Consider the following 25,867-nt stretch of genomic DNA (forward strand, 5'->3'; position numbering starts at 1 on the left):
CCTGTGTGAAGCTGGAAAAAAGGAGAGCTTATTGCTGCAGAGCTCTTGAGAGACGTAATAAGTCCCCACCAGTAGTCTAACTCTGCTTGGCCTTTAAGGCTAGGAAATTGGAACCATCCATACCTGTAAGCTATAAATGAACAAGAGACCCGCACTCAAACTCTTAACCCTCTTGCTAACCACTCCAATCTCTCACACATCTTTCTAATGCTTCATTTTTTTCAACTCTCCGAAGAGCATAGATGTATGTGTATACATTTATCGCTATAGCCACTGATTGCGACAAGTTAGCATCTCCTCCTGACTGATACTTAAAATATCAGCTGCATCATCTTTGTTTGTACTACTGCATTTTGAACCCAGTCAGTACTTCTCTGAATCTCTCTTTCTAGCTAGCAGCGAGATCTCGAATGAGATGAGAATGACTTTGTCACCTTCTAATAAGGCTTGAGGTCTCCGACTGTAAGACCGCCTTAAAATGATAGAGGTTCACAGTGGGAAGCACGTCTGGAATCAGTTTCTTTTTTTGTCTTGTGTACCAAACAGGCTCTTAGGATGGTACAAGACTATCAGGGCCATCCTGAATCTGAAGAGTGTTGCTAAAATTGCATTTTACAGGTTCCTTTACCTTTGTGGCTTGTTCTTCCGATTCTTGTATTATTCCTATTAGAGCTCTTCTTGCTTTAATTTCAGTGCTGTTCTTCCTGGAGCCCAGCAGGAAAAGTTGCATGGTCACTGCATAGGTTTCTAATTTAAATTTCAATATTATAAAGTTTGTGCTCAGCAGCAAAGAAGGCTGTCGAATATGACAATTTTGCTTTTGATCTCACTTAGAATGTAGGTAACAATTTTTAGTTTTGGAAACGGCTTAATGTACATAAAAGATGCTTAATTTGTAATTCAGCCTTTTCACTGACAAAACATTTCTGTGGTCTAGAAGGTCATGATGCTCCCTGTCCTACCTATGACATTGCTATTTTTCAATAACGGCGACCTCCATACTTATTTCAAATCAAATCATTAACATTTATAAAGCGCGCTACTCACCCGTGCGGGTCTCAAGGCGCTAGGGGAAAGGGAGGGTTACTGCTGCTCGAATAGCCAGGTTTTTAGGAGTCTCCGGAAAGCGGAGTGGTCCTGGGTGGTCCTGAGGCTGGTGGGGAGGGAGTTCCAGGTCTTGGCAGCCAGGAAGGAGAATGATCTCCCACCCACCGTTGAGCGGCGGATGTGAGGGACAGCAGCGAGTGCGAGACCAGAGGAACGGAGGAGGCGGGTGGGGACGTAGAAGCTGAGGCGTCGGTTGAGGTATTCCGGTCCCTTGTTGTGGAGGGCTTTGTTTGCGTGGGTGAGAAGTCGAAAGGTGATCCTTTTGCTGACTGGGAGCCAATGCAGGTGTCTCAGGTGTGCGGAGATGTGGCTGTTGCGGGGTACGTCGAGGATGAGGCGTGCCGATGCGTTTTGAATGCGTTGCAGGCGATTTTGGAGTTTGGCTGTGGTCCTGGCATAGAGGGTGTTGCCGTAGTCCAGGTGGCTTGTGACGAGGGCGTGGGTCACGGTTTTTCTAGTGTCGGCGGGGATCCAGCGGAAGATCTTGCGGAGCATGCGGAGGGTGAGGAAGCAGGCGGAGGACACGGCGTTGACTTGCTTGGTCATGGTGAGAAGAGGGTCCAAGATGAAGCCGAGGTTGCGGGCGTGGTCTGTGGGGGTCAGTGCGGTGCCGAGGGCCGTAGGCCACCAGGAGTCGTCCCAGGCGGACGGGGTGTTGCCGAGGATGAGGACTTCCGTTTTTTCAGAGTTCAGCTTTAGGCTGCTGAGCCTCATCCAATCTGCGACGTCCTTTATACCCTCTTGTAGGTTGGTCTTGGCGCTGGCGGGGTCCTTGGTGAGGGAGAATATGAGTTGGGTGTCGTCGGCGTAGGAGGTGATGATGATGTCGTGCTTGCGAACGATGTTGGCGAGGGTGCTCATGTAGACATCGAAGAGTGTTGGGCTGAGCGATGAGCCTTGAGGTACGCCGCAGATGATCTCGGTGGGTTCTGAGCGAAACGGAGGGAGGTAAACTCTTTGGGAACGGTTTGAGAGGAAGGAGGCGATCCAGTCCAGGGCCTGGCCTTGGATCCCGGTGGAGCGGAGGCGGGTGATTAGGGTGCAGTGACAGACGGTGTCGAAGGCAGCCGAGAGGTCGAGGAGAATGAGGGCGACTGTTTCACCGTTGTCCATCAGGGTTCTGATGTCGTCAGTGACTGAGATGAGGGCCGTTTCCGTGCTGTGGTTGGTTCGGAATCCGGTTTGTGAAGGGTCGAGCAGGTTGTTGTTTTCCAGGAAGGTGGTCAGCTGTTTGTTGACGGTCTTCTCTATTACCTTGGCTGGGAAAGGCAGAAGAGAGATGGGGCGGAAGTTTTTCAGGTCGCTCGGGTCAGCCGTAGGTTTCTTTAGTAGGGCGTTGACTTCGGCGTGTTTCCAGCATTCGGGGAAGGTAGCAGAAGAAAAAGAAGAGTTGATGACGGTCTGGAGGGGCGGGGCGATGATGTCGTCGGCTTTGTTAAAGATGAAGTGAGGGCAGGGGTCCGAAGGGGCGCCGGAGTGGATAGAGTTCATGATCGATTTGGTTTCTTCAGTGTTGATGTGGGTCCAGTTGTTGAGGGTAATGGCCGGGGGTGCGGGTTCGGTGGTGTTATGTTGGGTCTGGTGTCCGAAGCTGTTGTGGAGGTCGCTGATCTTGCGATGGAAGAAAGTGGCGAGGGATTCGCACAAATCCTGTGAGGGCGTGACGGCGTTGGCGTTGGGGTTGGAGAACTCCTTGACGATGCTGAAGAGTTCTTTGCTGTTGTGGCTGTTTTTGTCCAGTCTGTCGGTGAAAAAGGTCTTTTTAGCAGCGCGGATCAGGCGGTGGTGTTCGCGGGTAGCGTTCTTGAGGGCGGTCATGTTGTCAGCGGTGTGGTCCTTGCGCCAGGCCTTCTCGAGGGCGCGACAAGTTTTCTTTGATTCTTTGAGGGTGTCAGAGAACCAGAGAGGTTTTTTGGTGTTGGTCTGTCGATGCGTGCGTTTGAGGGGAGCAAGGTTGTCTGCGCAGTTGGAGATCCAGTTTGTAAGGCTGAGGGCTGCGTCGTTGGGGTCGGTGGTGAGGGTGGGTTGGTTGGCGGCGAGTGCTGAGAAGAGTTGCTCTTCGGGGATCTTGTTCCACTGTCGACGAGGGATGGGTTGAGTGCGGAGGTGGCGGGTCTCGCGTCGGAATGTGAAGTGGACACAGCTGTGCACAGACAATTTGGTTAACAGTTGTGATAGAAGCACTTGGAGGTGACAGACATTTTAATCTTTTACTGTTAGAGAAGCTTTAGGTACAATCCTCTTTAATTGCTTATAGGGAGTTTCGAATTTGTTAGAAGATGGCTCCAAAATAATGCTACATCTTCACTTAGAGAGAATAATGACCACCATGCCACCAATATACTTAAATAGACGTAATCCAGCACTCTGTCCTTATTTTTCCTGTTCTCATCTGACAAACCTTGCTGTAAGATCACAGCTCTCCAGGATCTAGGTGTACACAAAGAAAGGTGCTAAGATCATGCAGCGGTCAGTGGTCCTTTGTTTATGTCCACATTGAGAGGGAGTGGGGATACACACTGGGGAAAATACCACTAGGCTTGCTCCCATACAGTTTTCCCTCTACAAATTCTGAGACACCCTTAAGAGTGACATTTAAGAGTGACAACCTGTCTCCATAGCAAGCCTCAGACAAGCCAAATTCCTAAACGTGGTCCCACACAGCTAGCCCCAGTCGAGTGCATAAAGTTATATAAGAACAAAAATGCTATGACTGCTGGAAAGATGACAAGCACTTTGGCACATGATATTTCATTGAGTTGGAGCATATCAGGGCAACTTGACTCTCCATTCTACACAAGCAGCAGTGGAGGTGTAGACGCTGCAACAGTTTATAAAGTCTCAAAAGCTGCATGTCTGCGTCAGAACCGAACAGTATTTGTTGTGGCTATTCAAAAGAAGCTGATTTTGCACGGTCAGTGCATCGGAAATTGCTTCTTTTTGTTTTTTAAACATGTCTATTCCATGAAGAGAAGAAAATCAGGAGAAACATCTTACATGCTCCCCTGAATGGCTACTCTGCTGAAATTCTTCTGGGTACCACACCTTGATGTCTGGAAATACCTTTGCCAGCTAGGTTTCCATATTTAGCTCTGACTCCTTGGTCTCAGGGGGTTTCTGACTGCTCACAGGCTTTGTGTTGCTGGATTTCTGCTGGACAGCTTGGTTTCTCAATATGCTCCTCTCCCTTTTTATACTTTGGATAATCCGGTAATTCTGCACTTCAGACATCTGTATACGTGGAGCTTGGAGAGTGCATTCGATCTAATTTGTTAATTCTACTTGTACTCTGTATGCTTTTCTCATTAATTTTATCCATTACAGTCATTGGGGTTTCTTTCTCGGTCAAAGAGGTTCAACTTCATCGCCTGTTAAGTGTTTTTCAAGACTGGGGCAGACCATATTTCGCCTGCAGTGTATGCACCTTTCTCATCCATGTTCGTTTGGGGGAAAATGTCCCATGCCTGCTCTGGAATACTCACTCCAACTTTGGATTTGTTTTGTGTCTCGTACAGGTTTGTTATTTTGCTTTGGGCTGGGCCAAAATTTGTTGCACTCCTCCGTTCCCATTGCCTCTTTGGGAGCAGATAGTCTTGTGCTGCTTTCAGTTACAGACACAAGTTCTTTATGCTGCTCAACTATTTAGTGCACACTTATTTGAGAATAACAGGTCTAACAAAGAACCTGGTGCAAATATATGAGAATAGGAGTAAAGACCGTTTATTTCAGTATAATAATTAGAATGTTTGAGTCATGTCATAGACGCTTGATCTGTTAAAACCGTTGGTGGAATTGCACTTGCAATCAACAGAAAGAAGCATCGTGGGGAAGGGTGAAATCCTGCTTACGTTTGTGTACCATTCTAACTTAAATTAGTTTTCGGCTTTAAAAAACATGTAAATACAATCAAAAGTGTAGAGTGCAAACTGTTTTGACACATTCCTTAAGAATATATTCACCATGCTGTCTTTCAAGTTGTCATTGTGATTGTGCTACCTTAACAATTCACACTGTGCTTTAAGTAAAGTTCCTTTAAAGGAGAAAAATATCAGTTTGGATTTATGTTCTGCTTTATGTTCACAGTGTCTCTCAAGATGGGAAAATCTTCTCAGAGGCCATTTATTTCACGCACTTCTTTAAAGGGACAGCAGGGCCAAATAAAAAAAAACAAAAAAAAAACTATAAGACAGATCTTTGCATATTGGTACACGGAATCTAATTCAGAGACAATCTGTTGCAGTGACAAATGCCAGGCTGTTTAAATTGGAAGACTATGAGACCACTACTTTGACACTTAGGAACTGTGGGAGATGGTTAGTGCTCATCCTTTAGTTTGTATCCTGTAGACTGTCCTAAGACCTTTAATCTGATTTCCCAGGACCGAATTTATTTTGCAGCCTTGTTCATTTCAGTTTCCATAACATCTCTTGGTTCTGTTACATTGCCATTATAATGATTGTTACTTTTGTGTGTAAGTCTTTCTTTCAGTTTAGGATATCCGAGTTATGACATATCCTTATTAATTCTCAGAATGCTGTCGTCCATATTTGCTCCTATCGCTTTTAGGCCCTTTAATCTTCAGCAACTCACTTAGCTACTTTTATCAGCCTCCTCGGCTCGATTGGGGTTTTATGTCATTTTTGGGTATGCAATGTCTCCACTATGCTCTCCTGCTTGACCTAAAGCACCAGTCTCCACTGCCTCAGAGTGCATGTGAGGTTCCTGTGTCTATCATGGGATGTGTTTATTTGATTTGGCCCCAGAACTTACATCTTTAGCCACTCCTGAAAGCACGCAAACCTATTTAACCTGGTTAGCTTTTAAATAGTGTTATTGCATGTCTTACTCAGCAACCAAAATAAATATTTTTTTGAATTATTTTATTTGCTTGCCCTCTGCTAATTGGTCTACATTCCAGTTAATTGTATTTTGTCAGTGTGCCACTGAAGATCGAGACCAACTTTGTTTGTTCCAGACTTGGTCCTGCTCCAGTAGGAACAGTCCAGCCCACACTGCCAGGTCGTGTCTTTGCTGAAAGGGAACAAATACCCTAGTCTCCAATCCCAAAGAAATACAACAACAAACAAATGACATAGCAGTAACGTAATAAGGATAGATTCCCTTGTTGTGGGAGGGGGTATGAGGTGAGGTGGAGTGGTGGAGTTCTCCCTGTTTGGCTGCTTCATTATACACCTGCAAGAGTTGTGGGGCCAGTAATATCACATAGCGTTTATAAACCTCAGTCTGGAACCCGTCTCGCCCTGTTGCTTTGCATGGAGGGAGCTCCACTATAGCTGATCGGGCCTTTTCTAAAGAACTGGGCTCCTCAAGGAGGGTCTTTATTGGCCTTCCATCCAAACCAAAGCCACCCAGTTGAAGTATTGCCTGTACTCGTTGTGTGGCGGGATTTGGGAAGTATCTAAAGCATTGTAATAGTCAACTAGTTCCCGTTATATATCAGGGACCTCATATATTGCAGTACCATCCCCTTTCGTTAGCTGTGGGATGGCTTGGATATGGAGGTTTGGCCACAAAAGTATAGCCAGGGTTTGGCCAGGTCTCTCCACCTCGCCATAGGCCCTTGCCCTCTCATACTTATATGAATGATGGACTTCCTGTTCGGCTACGTCTGATAATTCCTTCTGTTTGCATCTATTTTCTTCAAGGACTGTAGTGGATGGGAAGCCTGGCAAGCAGGCTCTAAAATGTATACTTCCTGTTCAAGCTGGTAAGGCTGGATCGAAGTGCCCCCACACTCCTTGCTGTTTTGCTAAGCATAAACTTAAATGTACTCTCTGAGCACCTCCCACACTATTCCATAAGAAAGCACCGACTCTTCATAGCCTGAAAGTACTGCTGGATGTCAGCCCCCACCTCTTCTGTGAGTACTGTGTCAAGTAAGGAGTGTGGAAATAGGTGCCATGTGAAAGCGTGGTGTTTGAGAGAAGGTGTGCGTATCGTCAGTGCAAACCGGTGTGTGACAGACAAAGTGCAAGGGAGATGGCTGATGTTTGTTACCCACTCTCATATGTCTGGTGTACCCAGCCAGTAATCTAAGCAAGCCCAAGATCCGTGAGCTGTAGAGACATGCGGGCCCTCAGTTCGAGTGGAGAAGCGGGTCCGCCAGTGGTCTCTCATGTCATGTGTAGTAAGTTGATGAGGGCAGTCCCGGCCACCTGATGTGTGCAGGTAGAAGCGTTGGAACTATCAAGGTATCTGTTTAGAACCAGTCGAAATTGACCCTGCCCTCCCCACACAGCAATACTATAGTGCAGGACGCAAGGACCTGGCATTGCCGTCCACGTTAGGAGAGTATGATAGGTTTACCCTGCAGCATCACCTGTGGTATAAAAATAGCGGCCTTGTGGGTCATTGACCTCATGCAGTGAGAAATAGGATACACCTTGTTTAATGAGGATGGCCGTCCCCCGAGCATAAGAAGAAGAATTGTTGAGGGAGCGGTGTGCGCTCCAATGGGAGATGAAGGAAGTCTGGTATAATTTGGGTCCACCTGCAACAGGGCAACGTCGATTTTGTGATGGTCTAGGTAAGCTAGTAAATGCTGGCTTTATGGGGGTTATAAAGTCCTCTCACATTCTAGGTCAATAAACGGAGAGGAGTGGAGTCAGTGAAGTCTGGACTGTGGGGTAAGTAGCGCATAAGGGAGGTGGTGGAGACCCTGTATACTATGTATCTCGTGTAGGTTAAGTCTGCCATGTACAGAAGCCAAAAGCACCATATGCCTCTGAAGTATAATGTGCTTGGGCCACCTTGTTGGTCCCAGACTGCAGCTTAGCCTGTCTGCCCTCAGCCTTTGCTATTTTGAAACTCAAAGACCTAGAGAACCTAAAGTCACAGTTGTCTCACCTCTCTCCGTTATCGGGTATCCGCAATCTCTCAGGCGTTAGTCATCTCCTGGAGGACTGTTTAGTGGCCTACTGCATAAACCCCCCAGAGTGGGGCTCGCATCTCAGTCATCACAACTTGTCACAGTAGGTAGATGGTGCACTATGTTGCACCCTTGCTGTCGTGGCTATAATCGCTGCAGGATAACCCTTACAGTGGTCGCCGGTGCAGCGCCCGCCCTAACCGCATTGCAGCCCTGCTGGCTTCCTTGGTAGGCCCAGGCAGTCTGGGATAGCATCAGTTTTTGGGGCAGCAAAGAAAGTTGGGCCACAGCTCCAGGGCACTTAACTGTCCACCACCCCTTCTGAAGCGACTCAGGGCCCAGACATTGTGTTAGTCACAGAGCAGCGCACCGCCATTCTCAAGGGACACAGGGCCTTGCAATTGCAAGTATGGTGTTGTTCTCCTTGCGGACTCCCACATCAACGCAGTACTGCCTAGTAGGCTGCAGCAGCCTCAGTCCCCGAGGTAGGAGGGATAGGAGGGGGACTATGTGCAAACAGGGCATGCCGGCTCCCCTGGTCATCAGCACTCTCTCCCCGATCGGTGCTTCTCTCCAGATGTTTGCAGGTCCTAGGGAGGCTGTCCACCTTGAAGGGCATGATGGCAGGGCCACACCTCCAGTCCAAGCGACAGCAATGGCTGGAACAGTCTGACTCCCTCAAGGTGAGTCCTCAAGTCCTTTGGCCTCCTGGAGGTCCCAGTGGCCACTGACGTTTCTCAGCTCCAGGGGGCGAGCAGATCATCACAGCCACTTCAGCAACCCTGCCCGCTTACAGGCTGGTGTCTGGCATGCGAATTGGGCCAGGCAGCAGACCGCCCGACTCCTCTTAGGCAAAACTCTGTGGGCCGTCTTGGCCTGTGCATGCTCCCATGTTGCTTAAGGCTTGTGTGTGGTGTCAGCGGCCTTATTTTTGGTCTCTGTCGCATCTGAGCCCGGAGGAGGCCGCAACAGATGCCGAGTGGTGTGCTGGCATCTGGTGAGTGTCATGGTCCCTCAGCAGGGCTGTATCTGCTCGGATGGCTACAGATGGAGTTGCAGGCATGAGGAGCCTCACTAGACTGTGGCGATCTTTGAGCTTGGCAATCTGGCACCCCCTTCTCCCCTACATTCTATCAGTAAAGTTGCAAAGGAATTTTTCATTGCCTCCTTTTATAATGTTTTTTTAGACCATGCCAACCTGCCTTGTTGTTTTTGCAATGGTTACACTGCCCCTTGATATGTTGCTCAATGGCTTTTTTTCATTTGGCAGATTTTAAACATTTTGAAACGTGCAATAGTATTGGGGCAATCCGCCGTGGATACTGTGCAATGGGGCATTGTTTTTTTTTTTTACGTCGTGATGGATTGACCTAAAGTATTGTTTTATGATATCCTAAAAGTAATGTGTTTGTGCTCTATTAATGCTTAAGCTGGGCATGATAGGCCTATATGATTTTTTTTTTGTAGATGAGTAATGTTAATGTGCCTGTATTTATTGTGCTTTTATGCTACAGAAATGTAGCGAATAAAGATATTTGACTGACTTACTGGCTACAAGGTGTCCTCATTTTCTGATGTAACCAATAATGTGTTTTTGGAAATCTTTTTAGTTTGCAGGCTCCAATTATGAGTTACTTCCAAATATAAATGAGCATAAAATATTACACTAATGTAATGCCATACTGAACAAATATAGTTCAGAATTTGGGGAACCTTTTAAAATTCTAGTTACACTTACTGATTTTAAAACCTCTCCAAAAAGTGAGTAACTTCTCTGGGACCTTTTTTGTTTTATCCCAATTCCCAATAAGTTTAAAGCTCAATATTTTAAGGTTTTTTTAAAAAGTAAATGTGGACTTTCAAATGTAACTGTTACCTTTTTTATCAGTAGATGCACAAAGATTTTAAAAAAAAATCCATAAATCTGTTAATGTTTAAATATATTGACCATAAAAATAAATGAAGTGCGAAGTTGGATGCACAAAATAATCTGAAATGTAATACTCAATAGTGATTTTCAGAAAATTATTCTTTCAACTTGTACCTAATAAAAGGCATATTTTTCCAAAACAGGATTCAAATTTTCACTGCCTTCACAGAGGAGTTTCTGGCTGCACCTTTCACCGATCAGATATTCAATTTCATCATTCCAGCGCTGGCTGATATACAGATTGCCTTCCCTTATGAGTTCTTTCTAAATGCACTTTTAACGTCTGAAAGCCAGCTTTCGAGAAGAAGTGATAAAGCACCCTGGCTTTTTTACTTTGTTTTAAGAGTTGGTGAAACATATTTAGGTAAGAATATAATTTTGTATATTCACGTATGTTCGATTGTTCTCATAGTTGTGAGCTTTCATTCAACAACCACCTTCCTCATACCACCTTTACTTGAAGCTAAATTGAGAGCCTATCACTTCTCTTCATTTGGCCTTGTTAAAGAATGTCACCACTTCCCCATTGCATTTGGCTGAGAATAGTGGCGGTCGATAGAAAAGCCTGACCAAAGTTCAGATCCTGCACCTCTCTCCCATTTAGGCTTCCCCTGCATACAGTGGGTGGTCCAATCGGCCTGGCTAAATCTGAGTAAACTTCCCTAGAAGGCTGTGCACAGCAGAGGTGGAATACAGGGCCTGGCTAAACCTCAGTCTCCTGCCCAGGGTAGTCCACAGTGCAGGTTTGAATGTATCTGTACCCAGCCCATGTGCAGACTGAGCCCACTGCATTATGCCTTTGACTGTGCTATTGTATTGAAGTCTTTTTGTGTTCTGATCTGTGGTGTTGGAGCTGGATTCAAAGGCCCAAAATGTGACATGGTAAACTTGTTCATCTGTTGTTCCTGCTCCAAATATATACTTATTCACTGTTGAAAAACATTTGTTTTAAATCGTTTTTGGGACCACTAATTTGCCTCCTTCGGGCTCCTGCTCGTCCTCCCTTGGATCCGAGTATGAAACCCCTAAAAGCCCCCAAAACGTGTTTGTTCAATGGCATGTGTGGCTGTAGATGCATATGCTTTGCATAAGTCCACCAGCTAGTGCTCAGCGTGTTGCGTGTTGTTTTTTTTTTAGGAGCATCTTTTCGAGTCACAAGATCAAGTGTCTCCTCTTGGTGATACTGCGCATGGGCATTGAGTCCTTTGTTAGATTGTTTTCTCTCTGCCGTCGGGTTCGGACATGTTTTTGTCTCGCTCTGGTATTCCTCGACTTGGTCTATTCCAAGCTCTTCTCTTCCGTCTTTCTTTCAAGAACGGAATTGTATTTTGATCACGTTTTCACAATCTAACGCACTCCACCCGAATTTCTGGGTTGGGGGTTGGTTTACTGCCTGGCAGGGCGCAAACGCCCTTCTTGGGCCTACTCCTCCACATGGTGCTGAAATATTCAGGGCTGATGGAACTGACTCCATTTCGGGTTTGCCCTCAATGCCATTCCATATTCCCACACACTGACCAACAGTTGGTGTGCAACTTGTGCTTGTTCCCAGAACATAAAGAGGACAACTGCAACGCCTGTCTGTCTTTTAGATCCAAAAAGACTCCCCGGGACTCAAAAGCATGTCGGTTGGAAAAGGCATCAAAAACACCAAACGACACTCCAGATATTTTCGGAGATGAAGCACAGGAGGAGATAAAACATGAGGTGGCACTTTCCATTGAGGATTTGGAGTCCCACGTTGAATGTGACATCGAAGGTTAGCCACTCAACTCAGCACAAGCCATGAGTACATCAGCCCGACCTCCCAAATGAAGACTCTAAAAAAACCAAAAAAACATACAAACAGGTCGTTGGTCCACCACTGCCTTCCAGCCATGGTTGGATCAGGAAATTACATTTGGATACCCCACCTTGCAGCTCAGCACTGAAAACTGCCATGATCATGCTGTCTTCAGTATCGACCCTCAGTTTCAAAGCAATCCCACACAGGCTCAGGATCAAGTCGACCTTTCGAACTGAATGTTTCGTCTCCGAAAAATAAATCTTCCACATCCACTTCGGAGCCGACATCTTCCACTCGACATAAGGCTTCTACTTCGGAACCGAAGATGCTGACTTCCACAGTCTCCAGTCATGCCTCAAAGACAGCTTTACAAGTGGAGCCAATTCTTGATATCATGGACGCTCTTCAGCGCCAGCTCTACATACAAAAGGAAACCGGGAAAATAATTGCTTCTCCTCTTGTCCCAATCAAGAGGTGACTTACTTTTCAAGAGACATTGAACACTGCTCCTCCTCCTAAAACGGTTTCCAAGGACAAGGCCCCAGTGCAACCCGAGCCTTCTCCACCTCACCCTCCTAAACTTCCTCCTACACCCCCCCCCACCTTCACAATCTCCTCAACCTATTGTCGAGCCGGTTTTGTCCACAGGGCTCACCACAACCTCCGGGAGATGATTTAGGTGACATTTCGCATGATTTTGACCCATGTGATCCATATGTTCCAGATCCCGTACTACCTAGTGACCTTGACTGGTACCCACCACGCCCTGCACCTTCAGAAGATGCAACTACGTACCAACAGGTCATTGCATGAGCAGCTGCATACCATAACGTGCAAATGCATACCGACCCTATTGAAGAGGATTTCCTCATTGATACACTCACCACTACACAAAAGAAAGTCAGTTCTTGCCCATGTTCCTAGGTATGCTTAGACATACCACAGACATTTTTAAAGAACCTGTTAGGTCCAGAGTTTTTACTCCAAGGGTCGACAAAAAATACAGGACACTCTGACCCTATATTTATTAGATCACGAATACCTCCTGACTTTATAGTTGTCAGCACAGCACGGAAACGTGCTACTAGCCAGTCAACAGGAGATTCTCCTCCCTCTGATAAGGAGAGCAAAAAACTTGATGCAGCAGGAAGAAGAGTGGCTGCAGAAGCTGCCAATCATTGGCGTATTGCCAATTCACAGGCACTTTTGGAAAGATATGACAGGGCCCACTGGGACGAGATGGAGGACCTTCTCCAGTACCTCCCAGAGGAACATCGAAAAAGGGGAGGGGACAGGAAATAGTTTCAGAAGGCCAAACTATTTCAAGTAACTCTATTAGGTGTGCAACTGATACAGCTGATACTGCAGCAAGTGGTATCAATGCTGTGTGTAATTATAAGGAGATATGCTTGGCTCAGATGTCAGGCTTCAAGCCACAAATACAACAGGCAGTTCTCAACATGCCTTTTGACATAGAACACTTATTTGGCCCAGAGGTTTACACCACCATAGAAAAACTCAAAAGGGATTCTGATAAGGTAAAAGCTATGGGGGCTCTACTTACCACCCCACATAGGGTGAATTTTCGCCAGCCACAATGAAGGGGAGGCTTCAAAACATCATCTGCTGAGCCTTCCACCTCCCGAACCAAAAAAGGCACACACTTCTATGATAGAGATTCCTTTTGAGGCTCCTACAGATGCGCAAACATTAGAGGTTGAAGTAAAGCATCCACCTCTAGAGGTTCTGCCTCAGACACGCCAGTGACTACCTACAACTCCCATCAGCCCACACCTCTTATGTAGGGGAAAGTCTACTCCATTTCTATCCCCAATGGTTCAATATCACCATAGATCAATGGGTTCTATCAATTATCCAACAGGGTTACTGTCTATAACTCATTTCCACGCCACCAAATATTCCCACTTGCAGTCACAAACTTTCACACACCCATCTTACTCTTTTAAAGAAGAGGTACAATCCCTTCTTCTCAAAGTGGATATAGAGCCGGTACTGCAATCACAGCAAGGGTTAGGGGTATACTCCCTATATTTTCTTATCCCAAGAAAGATGGGTCACTAAGACCAAATCCTAGATCTCAGACCTCTCAATCTATACATTCACTCAGAGAATTTCGATATGGTCGCTGTCCAAGATGTCATTCCCCTATTAAAGCAAGGTGACTTCATGACAGCTTGAGATCTGAAAGACATACTTTTTACATTCCCATTCATCCAACACATCCCAAATACCTCAGATTTGTCATTGTGGGAAATCACTATCAATTTAAGGTTTTACCAATCGGCGTAACAACCGTTCCCAGGGTATTCACAACGTTCTAGTGGTGTTCTTCAGAAGACAACACATGCATGTCTTCTTTTACCTGGATGACTGGCTCATCAAAGCCAGAACCATTTAACAACATCAGCATCATACTCCGTACAGAGTAGCCCGTCTCCACACCTTGGGATTCACAATCAACTTTCTCAAATCCCATCTGCAGCCTTCACGGATACAGCTCTATCTAGGATCAGTTCTCAATGCTCACTCGGGGTTAGCATATCCAAGCCCAGCTCGAATTCAAGCTATCCATACTCTTCTTTCTCAGTTACAAGAAAACCACTCTTACACAGTGAGAACAGTGATGCAGCTACTAGGGATGATGGCTTCTTGCATTGCCATCGTTCCTCATGCCACACTACACATGCATCCCTTAGAGCAGTGTCTATTTTGTCAGTTGTCTTAGTCACAGGGTCATCTCCGGGATCTAGTATTGTTGGGCCACCAGTCTCACCAGACTCTGCAATGGTGGAATCCCACCAACCTTTCTAAGGGGCGGCCCCTTCAAGACCCCGTGCCTCAAGTCACTCTGACTACTGATGCATCACAGGTTGGGGAGCTCATCTCAACAACCTCACAATACAAGGCATATAGGATCCCATTCAACAGACTTCTCACATCAACTACGTGGAGTTACAAGCAGTCTTTCTAGCACTCAAAACCTTTCTGCCACAACTCTCCCACAAAGTGTTTCTAGTTCATGCGGACAACATGACAGGCCATGTATTATCTACAGAAACAGTGGGAGACATATTTGTCTCAAATGTCCCTTCTTGCTCAGACAACTTGGAAATGGGTAATTCACCATCACATTTACTTACTGGCAGAATATCTCCTAGGAGTGGACAACCAGTTTGCCAACCTCCTCAGCAGGATACAGTAACAAGTCCACAAATGGGAACTTCTCCCACAACTACTTCACCAATACTTTTGATGATGGGAAACACCACAAATAGACCTTTTTGCCATTGCAGAAAAATCAAAATGCCAAAGCTTCACATCCAAATACCCACACCCTCAGTCCAAGGGCAATGCTCTATGGATGAATTGGTCAGGGATATTTGCTTACGCTTTTCAAACTCTCCCACTCATTCCATCTCTAGTTCGCAAAATGAGATAAACATCACTCACCCCGATCCTTGTAGCTCCCACATGGGTACGTCAGCCTTGGTTCACAACATTATTGGGTATATCTGTAGTTTCTCACGAGAAATTCCCCAGCAGGCCAGACCTATTGACTCAAAGGTGAAGTCAAATCAGACATTCAGACACCAAAAAACTCAATCTTGCGATATGGCTCCTGAAGACTTAGTATGTGGTTATTTGAATCTCTCCTCAGAATTCTTGAAGAGGGACATAAAACTACAACTAGACAGTGTTATGCTGCAAAATGGAAATGCTTTGTCTGCTACAGTCAACCTAAACCCATTGATCCACTCAAAGTTTCAGTTCAAGACATTATTTGTTATCTGATACTTTTACAAAAGACAAATTTAGCATATTCATCCATTAGACTTCATCTGGCGGCTATAGCTGCTTTCATCCAAAGTAGACAACATATCTCTATATTCAGAATTCCAGTTATCAAAGCTTTCATGGAAGGCCTCAAAAGAGTCATTCAACCCAGGGTTCCTCCAGCCCCATCATGGAACTTTAATGTTGTACTTACTAGACTCATGGGCCCACCCCTGGAGCCTATGCATTCCTGTTCTTTGCAATTTCTTTCACGAAAGGTAGCCTTTTTTAGTAGCTATCACTTCTCTAAGACTCGTAAGTGAAATACAGGCACTAACCTTAGAAGAACCATTCTTCCAGTTGCACAAAGATAGGGTAGTTCTTAGGACAAACCCTAAATTCCTTCGAAAAGTAGATTCACCATTTCACATTAATCAGTCACTTGAGTTACCTGGCTTTTTCCCACACCCAGACTCAGTTGCAGAGAGAGCACTTCTCACACTAAGGGCCAGATGTAGCAAAGGGTTTTACCCATTCTGTGTCTATGGGAAAATGTGTTTGTACATATGGCCCTAGATGTTAAAAGGGCACTTAGGTATTACATTGATAGGACTAAAAACTTTAGGAAATCTAAACAGCTGTTTGTAGCATTTTCTATGCCTCATAAAGACAACCCAATGTCCAAAACTGGCATAGCCAGATGGATAGTCAAATGTATTCAAACTTGCTATCATAAAGCCAAAAGACAGTTACCTATTACTCCCAGAGCACATTCTGCCAGAAAAAAGGGTGATAGTAGGGCTTTTTGTAGGTAGCAGTCCAATAGCAGACATTTGTAAGGCTGCTACTTGGTCTACACCACACATATTTACTAAACACTATTGGGTAGACGTTTTAGCACAACAACGGGCTTATGTTGGCCAAGCGGTGCTCAGGACACTTTTTTAAACGACTGCAACTCTTACAGGCTAGCCACCGCTTATTTGAAGGGGCCTGCTTTACAGTCTATGCAAAGCATGTGTATCTACAGCCACATATGCCATTAAACTGAAAATGTTACTTAACCAGTCAACACCTGTTGATGGCAGGTAGTGCTGTAGATTAACATGCTCCTTCCCTTCTCCCCTGAAGCCTGTGGTCATTGTAGTAGCATGCTTATGTAAATATTGTATATATGTATATACACTGCATGGACATCATTTTTCTTTACTCTCTATATATACTCCTTAGCTCGTCTGCCTGCGGGGGAAAAAACTCTAACAAAGGACTCGATGCCCATGCACAGTATCACAGAGAGGAGGAGTCACTCCATCTCGTGACTCGAAAATATTCTTCAAACAAAAGCAACTTGCAACACTCTGATCCCAACACTAGATGGTGGATTTATGCAAAGCATGTGAATCTACAGCACTACATGCCACGAACAGATGTCTACTCGGTAAGTCATATTTTCCTTTTAGACTCTGGATCATCACCTTAAGTAATGACAGCCACATCAAATATTTCTGTCTGGCTGTCAAGACCCATTACTTGGATCCATGGATTTCTCAGTGCTCAGTGCAAAAAGGGAAGTTTGTTCCATAACATTTATTTGACGTTGAAAGTGGAGTACCGTGGATTAATGGTCAAGAGGACCACACAACACCTTTTTGTAGAACAAATAATTGACAATCAACTGGACTTGCCCATTTTCTTGACTTTTCATTCAGCACTTACCTTTGTCGGCGTGGGTAGCTTCAGTTGTTGACTCTAGATTGGAAACCCCCTCCTTTTTAGATCACCCTGTCCACCCCCCACAACCACTTTGATAAATCCTGACATACCAAAACGTGGCAGAATGTACTAACTTGGTTACAGATCTTGTGCATGGTAGTCAAACGTTGCCAGGATTATTGGCAAACCAAAAGAGACCTTTTCATTAGACAGACCGACACAAGGACAGTCAGACAGACACACAAACACACATACACTTCTGTGCACGCCCCACCCCCTCTTCCCCTGCCTTAGTATGGTACAATAATATAGTCAAGGTTCTGAGACTTAATGGTCAAGGTCCCTCTATATTTTAACCCTTTTAAGCCTTCCAGCAGCACCATTCTTCTACCCCGCCAATCCTGATGTTCTTGCCATCACCACCTTCTGCCTATCGAACCTCCAACCACTTGAGCCAGGGGGGCAGGCAGATTGATAGGATATGCCTAAAATAAGCCAGAATACCTTTCTTTTACTTTTTGTGTAGGTTTATCAAGTGACACCAAAATTATAGGTTAAAAATATCCCTTTCAATGGAAAGGTTGATCTACCTGTCCAATCCTACAGTTACCATTAACTCTGTTGTATGTTTTATGCTATGCCAGTGAAAATAAATGTGGTTCAGTAACATCCTATGTAGGACAGCAGTGTACTAATAAAACAGAGATTTAAGGATTTATTAGTACAGTGCTAAAGTCAAATGTCATGCGATGACCACAAAACAGCTTAAATGTCTTGAGAAACAGTGTACTAATAAAACTGAGATTCAAGGATTTATTAGTACAGTGCTAAAGTCAAATGTCATGCGATGACCACAAAACAGCTTAAATGTCTTGAGAAACAGTGTACTAATAAAACTGAGATTCAGGGATTTATTAGTACAGTGCTAAAGTCAAATGTCATGAGATGACCACAAAACAGCTTAACTGACTTTAGAAACAATGTTTACTGCAACTGGGGCAATATTCACAAGTCCTAGTTCCTCATTCTATCTGACTTCACTGACGTGATCCTTTATGCTCTGGTTCTGGTTAAATACCCTTACAAATAAGTACTGCACACTATCACAGTGCTTAACATATATCATATTTGCAAATGTACAGAATTCAAAATACTATTTATCGCTGACGTTAACAGATAGGAAGGGCATTCAGACCAACACAAGGCTTCACCTCATGCAAATCATGGCCCATTCTAAATAGCATATGTCACTAAACACACACACGCACACGCACACGTACGTGTGTACAGGGTAATATGGAAAATACTTAGTCCGTTGGAAATAAGGGGTTTTATACCACTGCAGGGTAACTTAGATGCCATCTTTAGAGATGAGTGGTGTTCCAGACATCCACACTGTGGAAAAGTGTCAGTTTGAAAATTAAAGTGTAGTGCATAGGGAGAATATTTGTCTCCAGTGCACACCAGGGGAAAGCCTGCAAGCACCAGTAGACATAGAAGAGTGGTCACTAAACTCCAGCGTACTAGAAGTGGGTGTTTCTTCACCCAAAAATCAATCAACACCTTCCAAGGACCAAAAAGGGACATTAAAAAAGAGAACTCTAGGAGTGGAGTATGGCTCTTTCTATTCAAGGTTGATGACTTAATTGAAGTTAGGTACTCCAGCCACTTGTTCATTGCAAAGGACTAATGTAATGTTGAGAAGCCAACACTTAGGCTAAAAAAATAACATTTGACTTCTAGGCAGCCTCTGAAATAGAGAAATTGGACATTGACATAAAAACAAGCATGTTAAATCATAGCTCTTCCTTTGATTTCGTATCTAAAGTACTTGTAATCATACTCTTTTATGATGGCATTCTCCAGTTGTAGTCTATCCGTCTTCTGCAACAATTACACCTCCTCATCCTCCACATGGAGAAAACCAGTTACCACCCTGACCTGAATTAATTTGCTGGAAAATTTCCTTCTACTCTACTGTAGAAGGCACCTTCACCAGAGGCATACCACTCTGAAGAGGAAAAGGACAAGAACAGGTACTTAAAGTGAGGACAATTAAAACACATCATTACCCATCTCTAAGAAACAACCCTCCTAGGAGGGTCCGTACGCTGCAGTATCATTCTCTCAAGAGGTCACCTACTTCTGTTTGTACACTTGGCACTATAACACAAAACCAGATACTTGTAACCTTAGAGAACCATCATGGGATTCGTCATTAAAGTCCTCTGATCTCCCTGGTGGACTCATCAGTATGGTGTCTTTATCCAGAGGTTCCATCAAAACGTACTGAGATAATTGACAGAGCAGAGCATGATGGTTTAGTGGTAATGCTGGCTTTCTTGAGGGCAAAATGTAATATTTCATGCCTTATGAGTCTTATGAAGTCACTCTTGTACTGTTGCCCTTGTTTCCTTTGTTTGTTGCCTTTAGGAAATGATTTGTGAACGGTACTAGTTGGCACTTAAATCTTACAAAGATCATCAATAAAAATATTATGTTTAGTTGAGTCCCTTCTCATTGAAAGAATAAATAAAATCCATCCAATATAGTCGTTTGCAAATAGATTTTATTCAAAGTTTTTTTTTTTTTTTTTTTTTTTTTTTACAAAGGGATTGATTAGTCAGTGTTCTGACTTCAGTGTTCCATGAAGGAAAACTGATTATATGATACTTTCCTAGTTTTAAAGTATGGACTTTACAGTGGTTATTTTTTAACTGGATCATTGTTTCATGCTCCTGCGTTTTTTGTGCTGTCAGTACAGAGACATCTGATGCATTATAAGAAATTCCTGTCTCGTCCTAACATTAAATATCTATTTATTTTTTGTCAATGGGTTCACAATTGCTGTATTTCACTCAACCTCAATCAACTAAAATATTGCAAGTGTTTAAGTATATTGAACTAAACATAGAAATAGCATGTTAATGAGAACTCGGTTTAGTGCCCTCTTTGCGTTTCTTCCTTTAGGAACTCTTTCAGAGGAAGGTTTACTTGTGTATTTGAGGGTACTGCAGAACTTTCTGTCACAGTTACCAGTTTCAGCATCTAATACAAACCCACAAGAAGGAAGTGATTCTGAAGATGAAGAGGAAAACCATAGCCGGATGTCAACAACAACAGTAAGAATAAAAAAAAGTTAATAAGACTGTTTTCTGTGCTATTTGTATGTGCTGTGAATAAGAATAATCCAATATGTTAGTGACACTTTGGAATAATGTGCCTCTACTTTCATTTGTTTTTATTGTAACTCTATTTAAATATACATCTAAGTATGAGATTGGTTATGTTTGTTCCGAATCCTGCTTCTAATAGTCCAGATTCCTTTACAGGTTTGTAACTTTCTCATTTAGGATTTAAATTTTTATATTCTACCAATTAGCATTCGTCTTTTTTTTTTGTAATAATAATTCCAACTGACTGGAACATGATAAAGATAAGAGATTCTTTTCTCAAAAGCTTCTCAGAACTGTTAAAATTTTGTACCCTTTGTCAGGGCTCTGGCATGTCCAGTTGCTCTTCTACTGTTGGTCTTCATCACCAGCTGCAGGTCTTGGTAACCTATCACTATACAGCAAGTAATAGTTATGGACCTCCCTTCTATGTTATATACGTACTATTATTTGTGTCACTTTAAATGCTATAGGTCCATTCGTGTTTAGTTGTAATGAACTCTTTCCTCCAGTGCAGATGGTCCTCTGGGTAGTAAGCTAAATATACATTCTTTTTCTTTCTTAACCTTTTTTATTCTGCGATTTTAGCAACTGTTTCATTTGGATCGCCCCACCAGTGATTGCAGTTGCAGTGTTTCTGTGGGTGCTGTAATCTTGCTGAAGTTCACATAAAAAAAAGCTTGACATTTTTCACTGTGACAAGTTTGTATTGCTCTGGTAAACTTTCGACTCCGAGCCACCATCCTCAGTTCCTAAGATGTTGTAACCTCCTTCAGACAGGGGTGTTGTCTACGTGAACGGACACTTCACTATTCACTTTAGGCCCCTCCCCGAGTACCTCTACCCATCCAGCTTCCTGTTTTTCTCATTTCTTTCCATCGGGCATGCATGAGTTTGCAGCTGGGGCTCAAATGGTTGCTCATGTTAAAACAAAATAATGATAGAAAGCTCTGGAACTAAGTTAGTATGGTGCTCTCTGCTTGTCAGAGTGCTGCAGTGTTCTTACAGCGTCACAGACTGAATGAGGGACTAGTATAAAAATGTATACAGTATCCAACCTCCCCACACCCCTTTGACCTCCTCGTTTTCTTGAAAAGAAAATAAGGCCTCTAGTGTTTTAGCATCTGCACTAAGAGGGGGTCCTGCCTCCCAACTGATTCCCAGAAAAAGCTACATTTAATGATTCAATGAAATTCAATATAACTTTGTAAGATAATAGACCTGTTATTAAAACAAATAATATTAAATGTGTGATGTTTTTCCCTTGTATTTTCTGTACAAGAGGGGGAGACCATGCTTTCTCACACAATTATGTCCATAGTGGGAGTTTTATCTTTATTCTGTATTTTTCCCCTCACTTTAATCACTGTATATGTGGGAAATAAAAGTGGTATGATTCAGTGATGGAGAATTGTTAACACCCATTGCTGGCAAGGTTTAATATTCTTCAGACTGTGGCTTGTATCTGCACTAGGTATGCTCCAATCTAAATGCTTATGGCTCCCATTCTCTTTCTCTAAAGAGGTCATCCAAGACTTCTTGCCAATTCATATGGGCCTCAACATCTGTAGGAGCCCTTTAGATCAATAATTGACCCTTGAAGTCAGCAATGCCAAGCACATAAATTGAACTGTTCAAAGATAGTGTTGAGAGAAGCCTCCTCTTCTAGCACCTGACCGTTGGCTCCTCCAGCCAGTCCACATAATTGATGGTATATTTTCTTATTTTTGTCCAACCACTCATTGGCCTATCCACAGGACGCAGATGTCTCATATATTCAGATGTTTCCTTTACCCATCTCCAATGGGGAAATATGCCTGGATATCTCTGTATATCTTTGATGACTCGCTACTGGTAAACCTAGGAGGTCAACATGTTTGTGGGCCTTTTCATTGTCTGCTGCAGTCTCAGGTGGCTGTAATCACAAGCTCTTCATATTATGACTTAGGATTGTCTTAGGTGATCTGTACATGTTCAACCTTCAGCATGTAACACGCTTCTCCTACCACTTCAGTGTGCGTTCATGTCCTGCATCACAATACAAGGAACACCTACTCTAACCTACTATGTCATCTTCTGGTAGTTGTATTTAATTGGGCTCAGCCTAGAGCCTCTGGCTTTAGTCAGCACATGTAGTGTGGTACTCCAGCACACAGGTAGATCTCCTGAGCAGACTTACACCTGCAAATGTGAATGCTTTACTTCCTGAATAAAAAGGATCTGTTTCTCAATGAAATGAGTTACTGTTGAATTGGGTGTGTCTCTCCTCTCTCAGTTTTCCACAGCGATCTGCAATTGTGAAGCTTCCACTTGTCCCCCTCCCCCCACAGTCTGATTCTGGTGTCCCCTCTTTGACCGAAAAATATTTGTTTTTTGGGATATGTCCATCTGGTTGTAGAGGCCCTTTCTTATTTTCTATAGATGATTTCTCCTGCCCACCCAGGAGGTTTTACTGTTTTACCCATACCATCACTCTTGCAGCTTATCCGACTAGTACTTGAGAATAAAAGAGGAATACCTGCTCAGGAAGCCACCAGCTCTACCTAATAAATTGATAAGACCATCGGCAGATGTGGCTTTTGTAGCAACTCAATGTTTCTAATGGTGTAGTCCTGGACAAGCTGTTGTGCACAAGAATTCCTGTCTTTTGAATGGAGGTCCAATTCCAGAATACTAAATTATCTTTTACTGGAATATCTTAGTGGTGCTAGGGGAAGAAGGCCTTGTTGTCCACCTGGCGAAACCGATGGCAGGCCTGGATAAGACTTTCTTCCCAGATGGGAAACCTTGACTTTTGATGCCTAGGTAGTGAAGAAAATGTCTACTTTAAATATCTTAAGCCTCTGATTAAAAGTGAAATATGTACTATTGAAAAGTGCAATAGAGAAAGTTTACTGGCAGATATATGTGCAGGAGAGTTTACTCCAGGACCTTCCTAGTGGACCAGAAGGATGTAATATTGTTTTATTTATATATATATATATATATATATATATATGTTCGATGGCATGTGTAGCTGCAGATACACATGCTGTGCATTATCCTGCCATCTAGTGTTGGGCTCGGAGTGTTACAAGTTGTTTTTCTTCGAAGAAGTCTTTTCGAGTCACAAGACCAAGAGACTCCTCCCTTTCGGCTCCATTGCGCATGGGCGTCGACTCCATCTTAGATTGTTTTCTTTCCGCCATCGGGTTCGGACGTGTTCCTCTTCGCTCTGTATTTTGGTTCGGAAAAGATAGTTCTCCATCAAAAAAGTCGACTGTATTGTTTGCGCTCGGTATCGGGTTAGTGCTAGCAAATCGACACCAAAAAAAGAAGAGCTCCGGCAGCCCTTCGGGGCTTCCACTCCTCGACGGGGCCTGGTCGGCCCGACCGTGTCCATCTTCAAACCTCATGGACCGGACCCCCTTCTGCTTCTGCCCCAACTGCCACGCTAAGTATCCTTATACAGACCATCACTTTGTCTGTAATCTGTGTTTGTCCCCCGAACACAAAGAGGATACTTGCGAGGCCTGTCGGGCATTTAGATCCAAGAAAACACTGAGGGATCGAAGAGCAAGAAGACTCCAGATGGCGTCGACACCGGACGGACACACCGATGTCGAAGAAGAGGAGAGATTCTCCATTCGAGATTCGGACTCGGACGAGTCCGAGACCGACCAGCCGAAGACGCAGCAAACCGTGAGTAAACCAGCCCCGATAAAAACTCACACAAAGATAATGAAGGCCAAGGGTACGCCACCGCCAACAGGCCATGGCTTAACCCGAAAACACGGTGACCAAACATCGGCACCGAAAAAGGCCTCTCAGCAGCCGAAGACATCCGACTCAGGTCGAGATACCGGCTCCGAACAGACTGGGCACCGAGAGTTCGGCACTCCGAAAGTCAAAAGGGTTTCCTCTGAGCCAAAAAAGACTATCGAAAAGATTTTGGTGCCGAAACATGCGGCCTCGGAGCCAAAACAAGGCTCCTATACAGAGGGACAAGACCTTTCACAACAATTACAAGGTCACCGATTTGAACAAGAATTTGGCATGGGAGAGCCAGACCATACCCAGAGGAGGCTGCATATACAAAAGGACACTGGGAGAATCAGAACTCTTCCTCCAATAAAAATGAAGCGCAAGCTTGCATTCCTGGAGGTGGAAATGCAGCCAAAGGCGAAAGTGGCTAAAGAAAAGACACCACCACGTTTCTCGCCACAGCAATCTCCAACACAATCGCCACATTTGTCACCGGTAACAACACCCCCAATAATGCAGTCACCAATACACACAGGGATGAGCCAAGATGACCCGGATGCATGGGATTTGTATGATGCACCGGTCTCTGACAATAGTCCTGATTGCTACCCGGCAAGGCCGTCACCACCTGAGGACAGCACCGCATACATGCAGGTGGTTTCAAGGGGCAGCTACATTTAATAATGTAGCATTGCATGCAGAGCCCATAGAGGACGATTTTTTGTTCAACACCCTCTCATCTACGCACAGCCAATACCAAAGCTTGCCAATGCTGCCAGGCATGCTAAAACACACCAAACAAGTGTTTCAGGAACCGGTCAAAGGCAGAGCCATCACGCCTAGGGTGGAGAAGAAATATAAACCTCCCCCTAGTGACCCTGTGTATATCACACAACAGTTAACTCCTGATTCGGTGGTAGTAGGAGCAGCCCGGAAAAGGGCGAACTCACAATCTTCTGGAGACGCACCACCGCCCGACAAAGAAAGTCGGAAATTCAATGCAGAAGGCAAATGGGTGGCAGCACAGGCAGCCAATCAATGGCGAATTGCCAATTCGCAAGCTCTGTTGGCACGATGCGACAGGGCACATTGGGATGAAATGCAGCATCTCATTCAGCACCTTCCCAAAGAGTTCCACAAACATGCCCAACAAGTTGTTGAGGAGGGCCAAGCTATCTCGAACAACCAAATAAGGTCGGCTATGGACTCAGCAGACACGGCGGCGAGGACCATGAACACGGCAGTAACCATTCGAAGACATGCATGGTTACGAACCTCTGGATTTAAGCCAGAAATCCAGCATGCTGTGCTAAATATGCCTTTTAACGAACAACAATTGTTTGGGCCGGAGGTGGATACAGCGATAGAAAAACTGAAAAAAGACACGGACACGGCCAAAGCCATGGGCGCGCTCTACTCCCCACAGAGCAGAGGCACTTTTAGGAAGCCACACTTTAGAGGAGGGTTTCGGGCCCAAACCACGGAGCCTTCCACCTCATAAGTCAGACCCACATATCAGGGCCAGTATCAGAGGGGAGGTTTTCGAGGACAATATAGAGGTGGACAGTTCCCTAAAACAAATTCCAGAGTCCAAAAACACCACAAACCAAACAGTGACTTCAATGTCACAAACCCCCACCACACAACACCAGTGGGGGGGAGACTTACAAATTATTACCACAACTGGGAACACATAACTACGGACGCGTGGGTCCTAGCCATTATCCAAC

The 25,867-nt window shown here is 44.4% G+C and overlaps 1 protein-coding gene across 3 annotated transcripts in view; it reads left to right on the forward strand.

Moving 5' to 3' along the window:
- UBE3C (ubiquitin protein ligase E3C) overlaps window positions 1–25,867 on the forward strand; it is an 885,810-nt gene that overhangs the window by 236,038 nt on the left and 623,905 nt on the right. For all 3 annotated transcript variants that reach the window (XM_069211153.1, XM_069211154.1, XM_069211155.1), the window contains exons 10-11: window positions 10,070–10,290; window positions 20,191–20,342. In XM_069211153.1, the coding sequence (XP_069067254.1) occupies window positions 10,070–10,290; window positions 20,191–20,342 (373 nt within the window). The remainder of the gene's footprint in view (window positions 1–10,069; window positions 10,291–20,190; window positions 20,343–25,867) is intronic.

Source organism: Pleurodeles waltl, chromosome 10, assembly GCF_031143425.1.
Source record: "Pleurodeles waltl isolate 20211129_DDA chromosome 10, aPleWal1.hap1.20221129, whole genome shotgun sequence".
NCBI lineage: Eukaryota > Metazoa > Chordata > Amphibia > Caudata > Salamandridae > Pleurodeles > Pleurodeles waltl.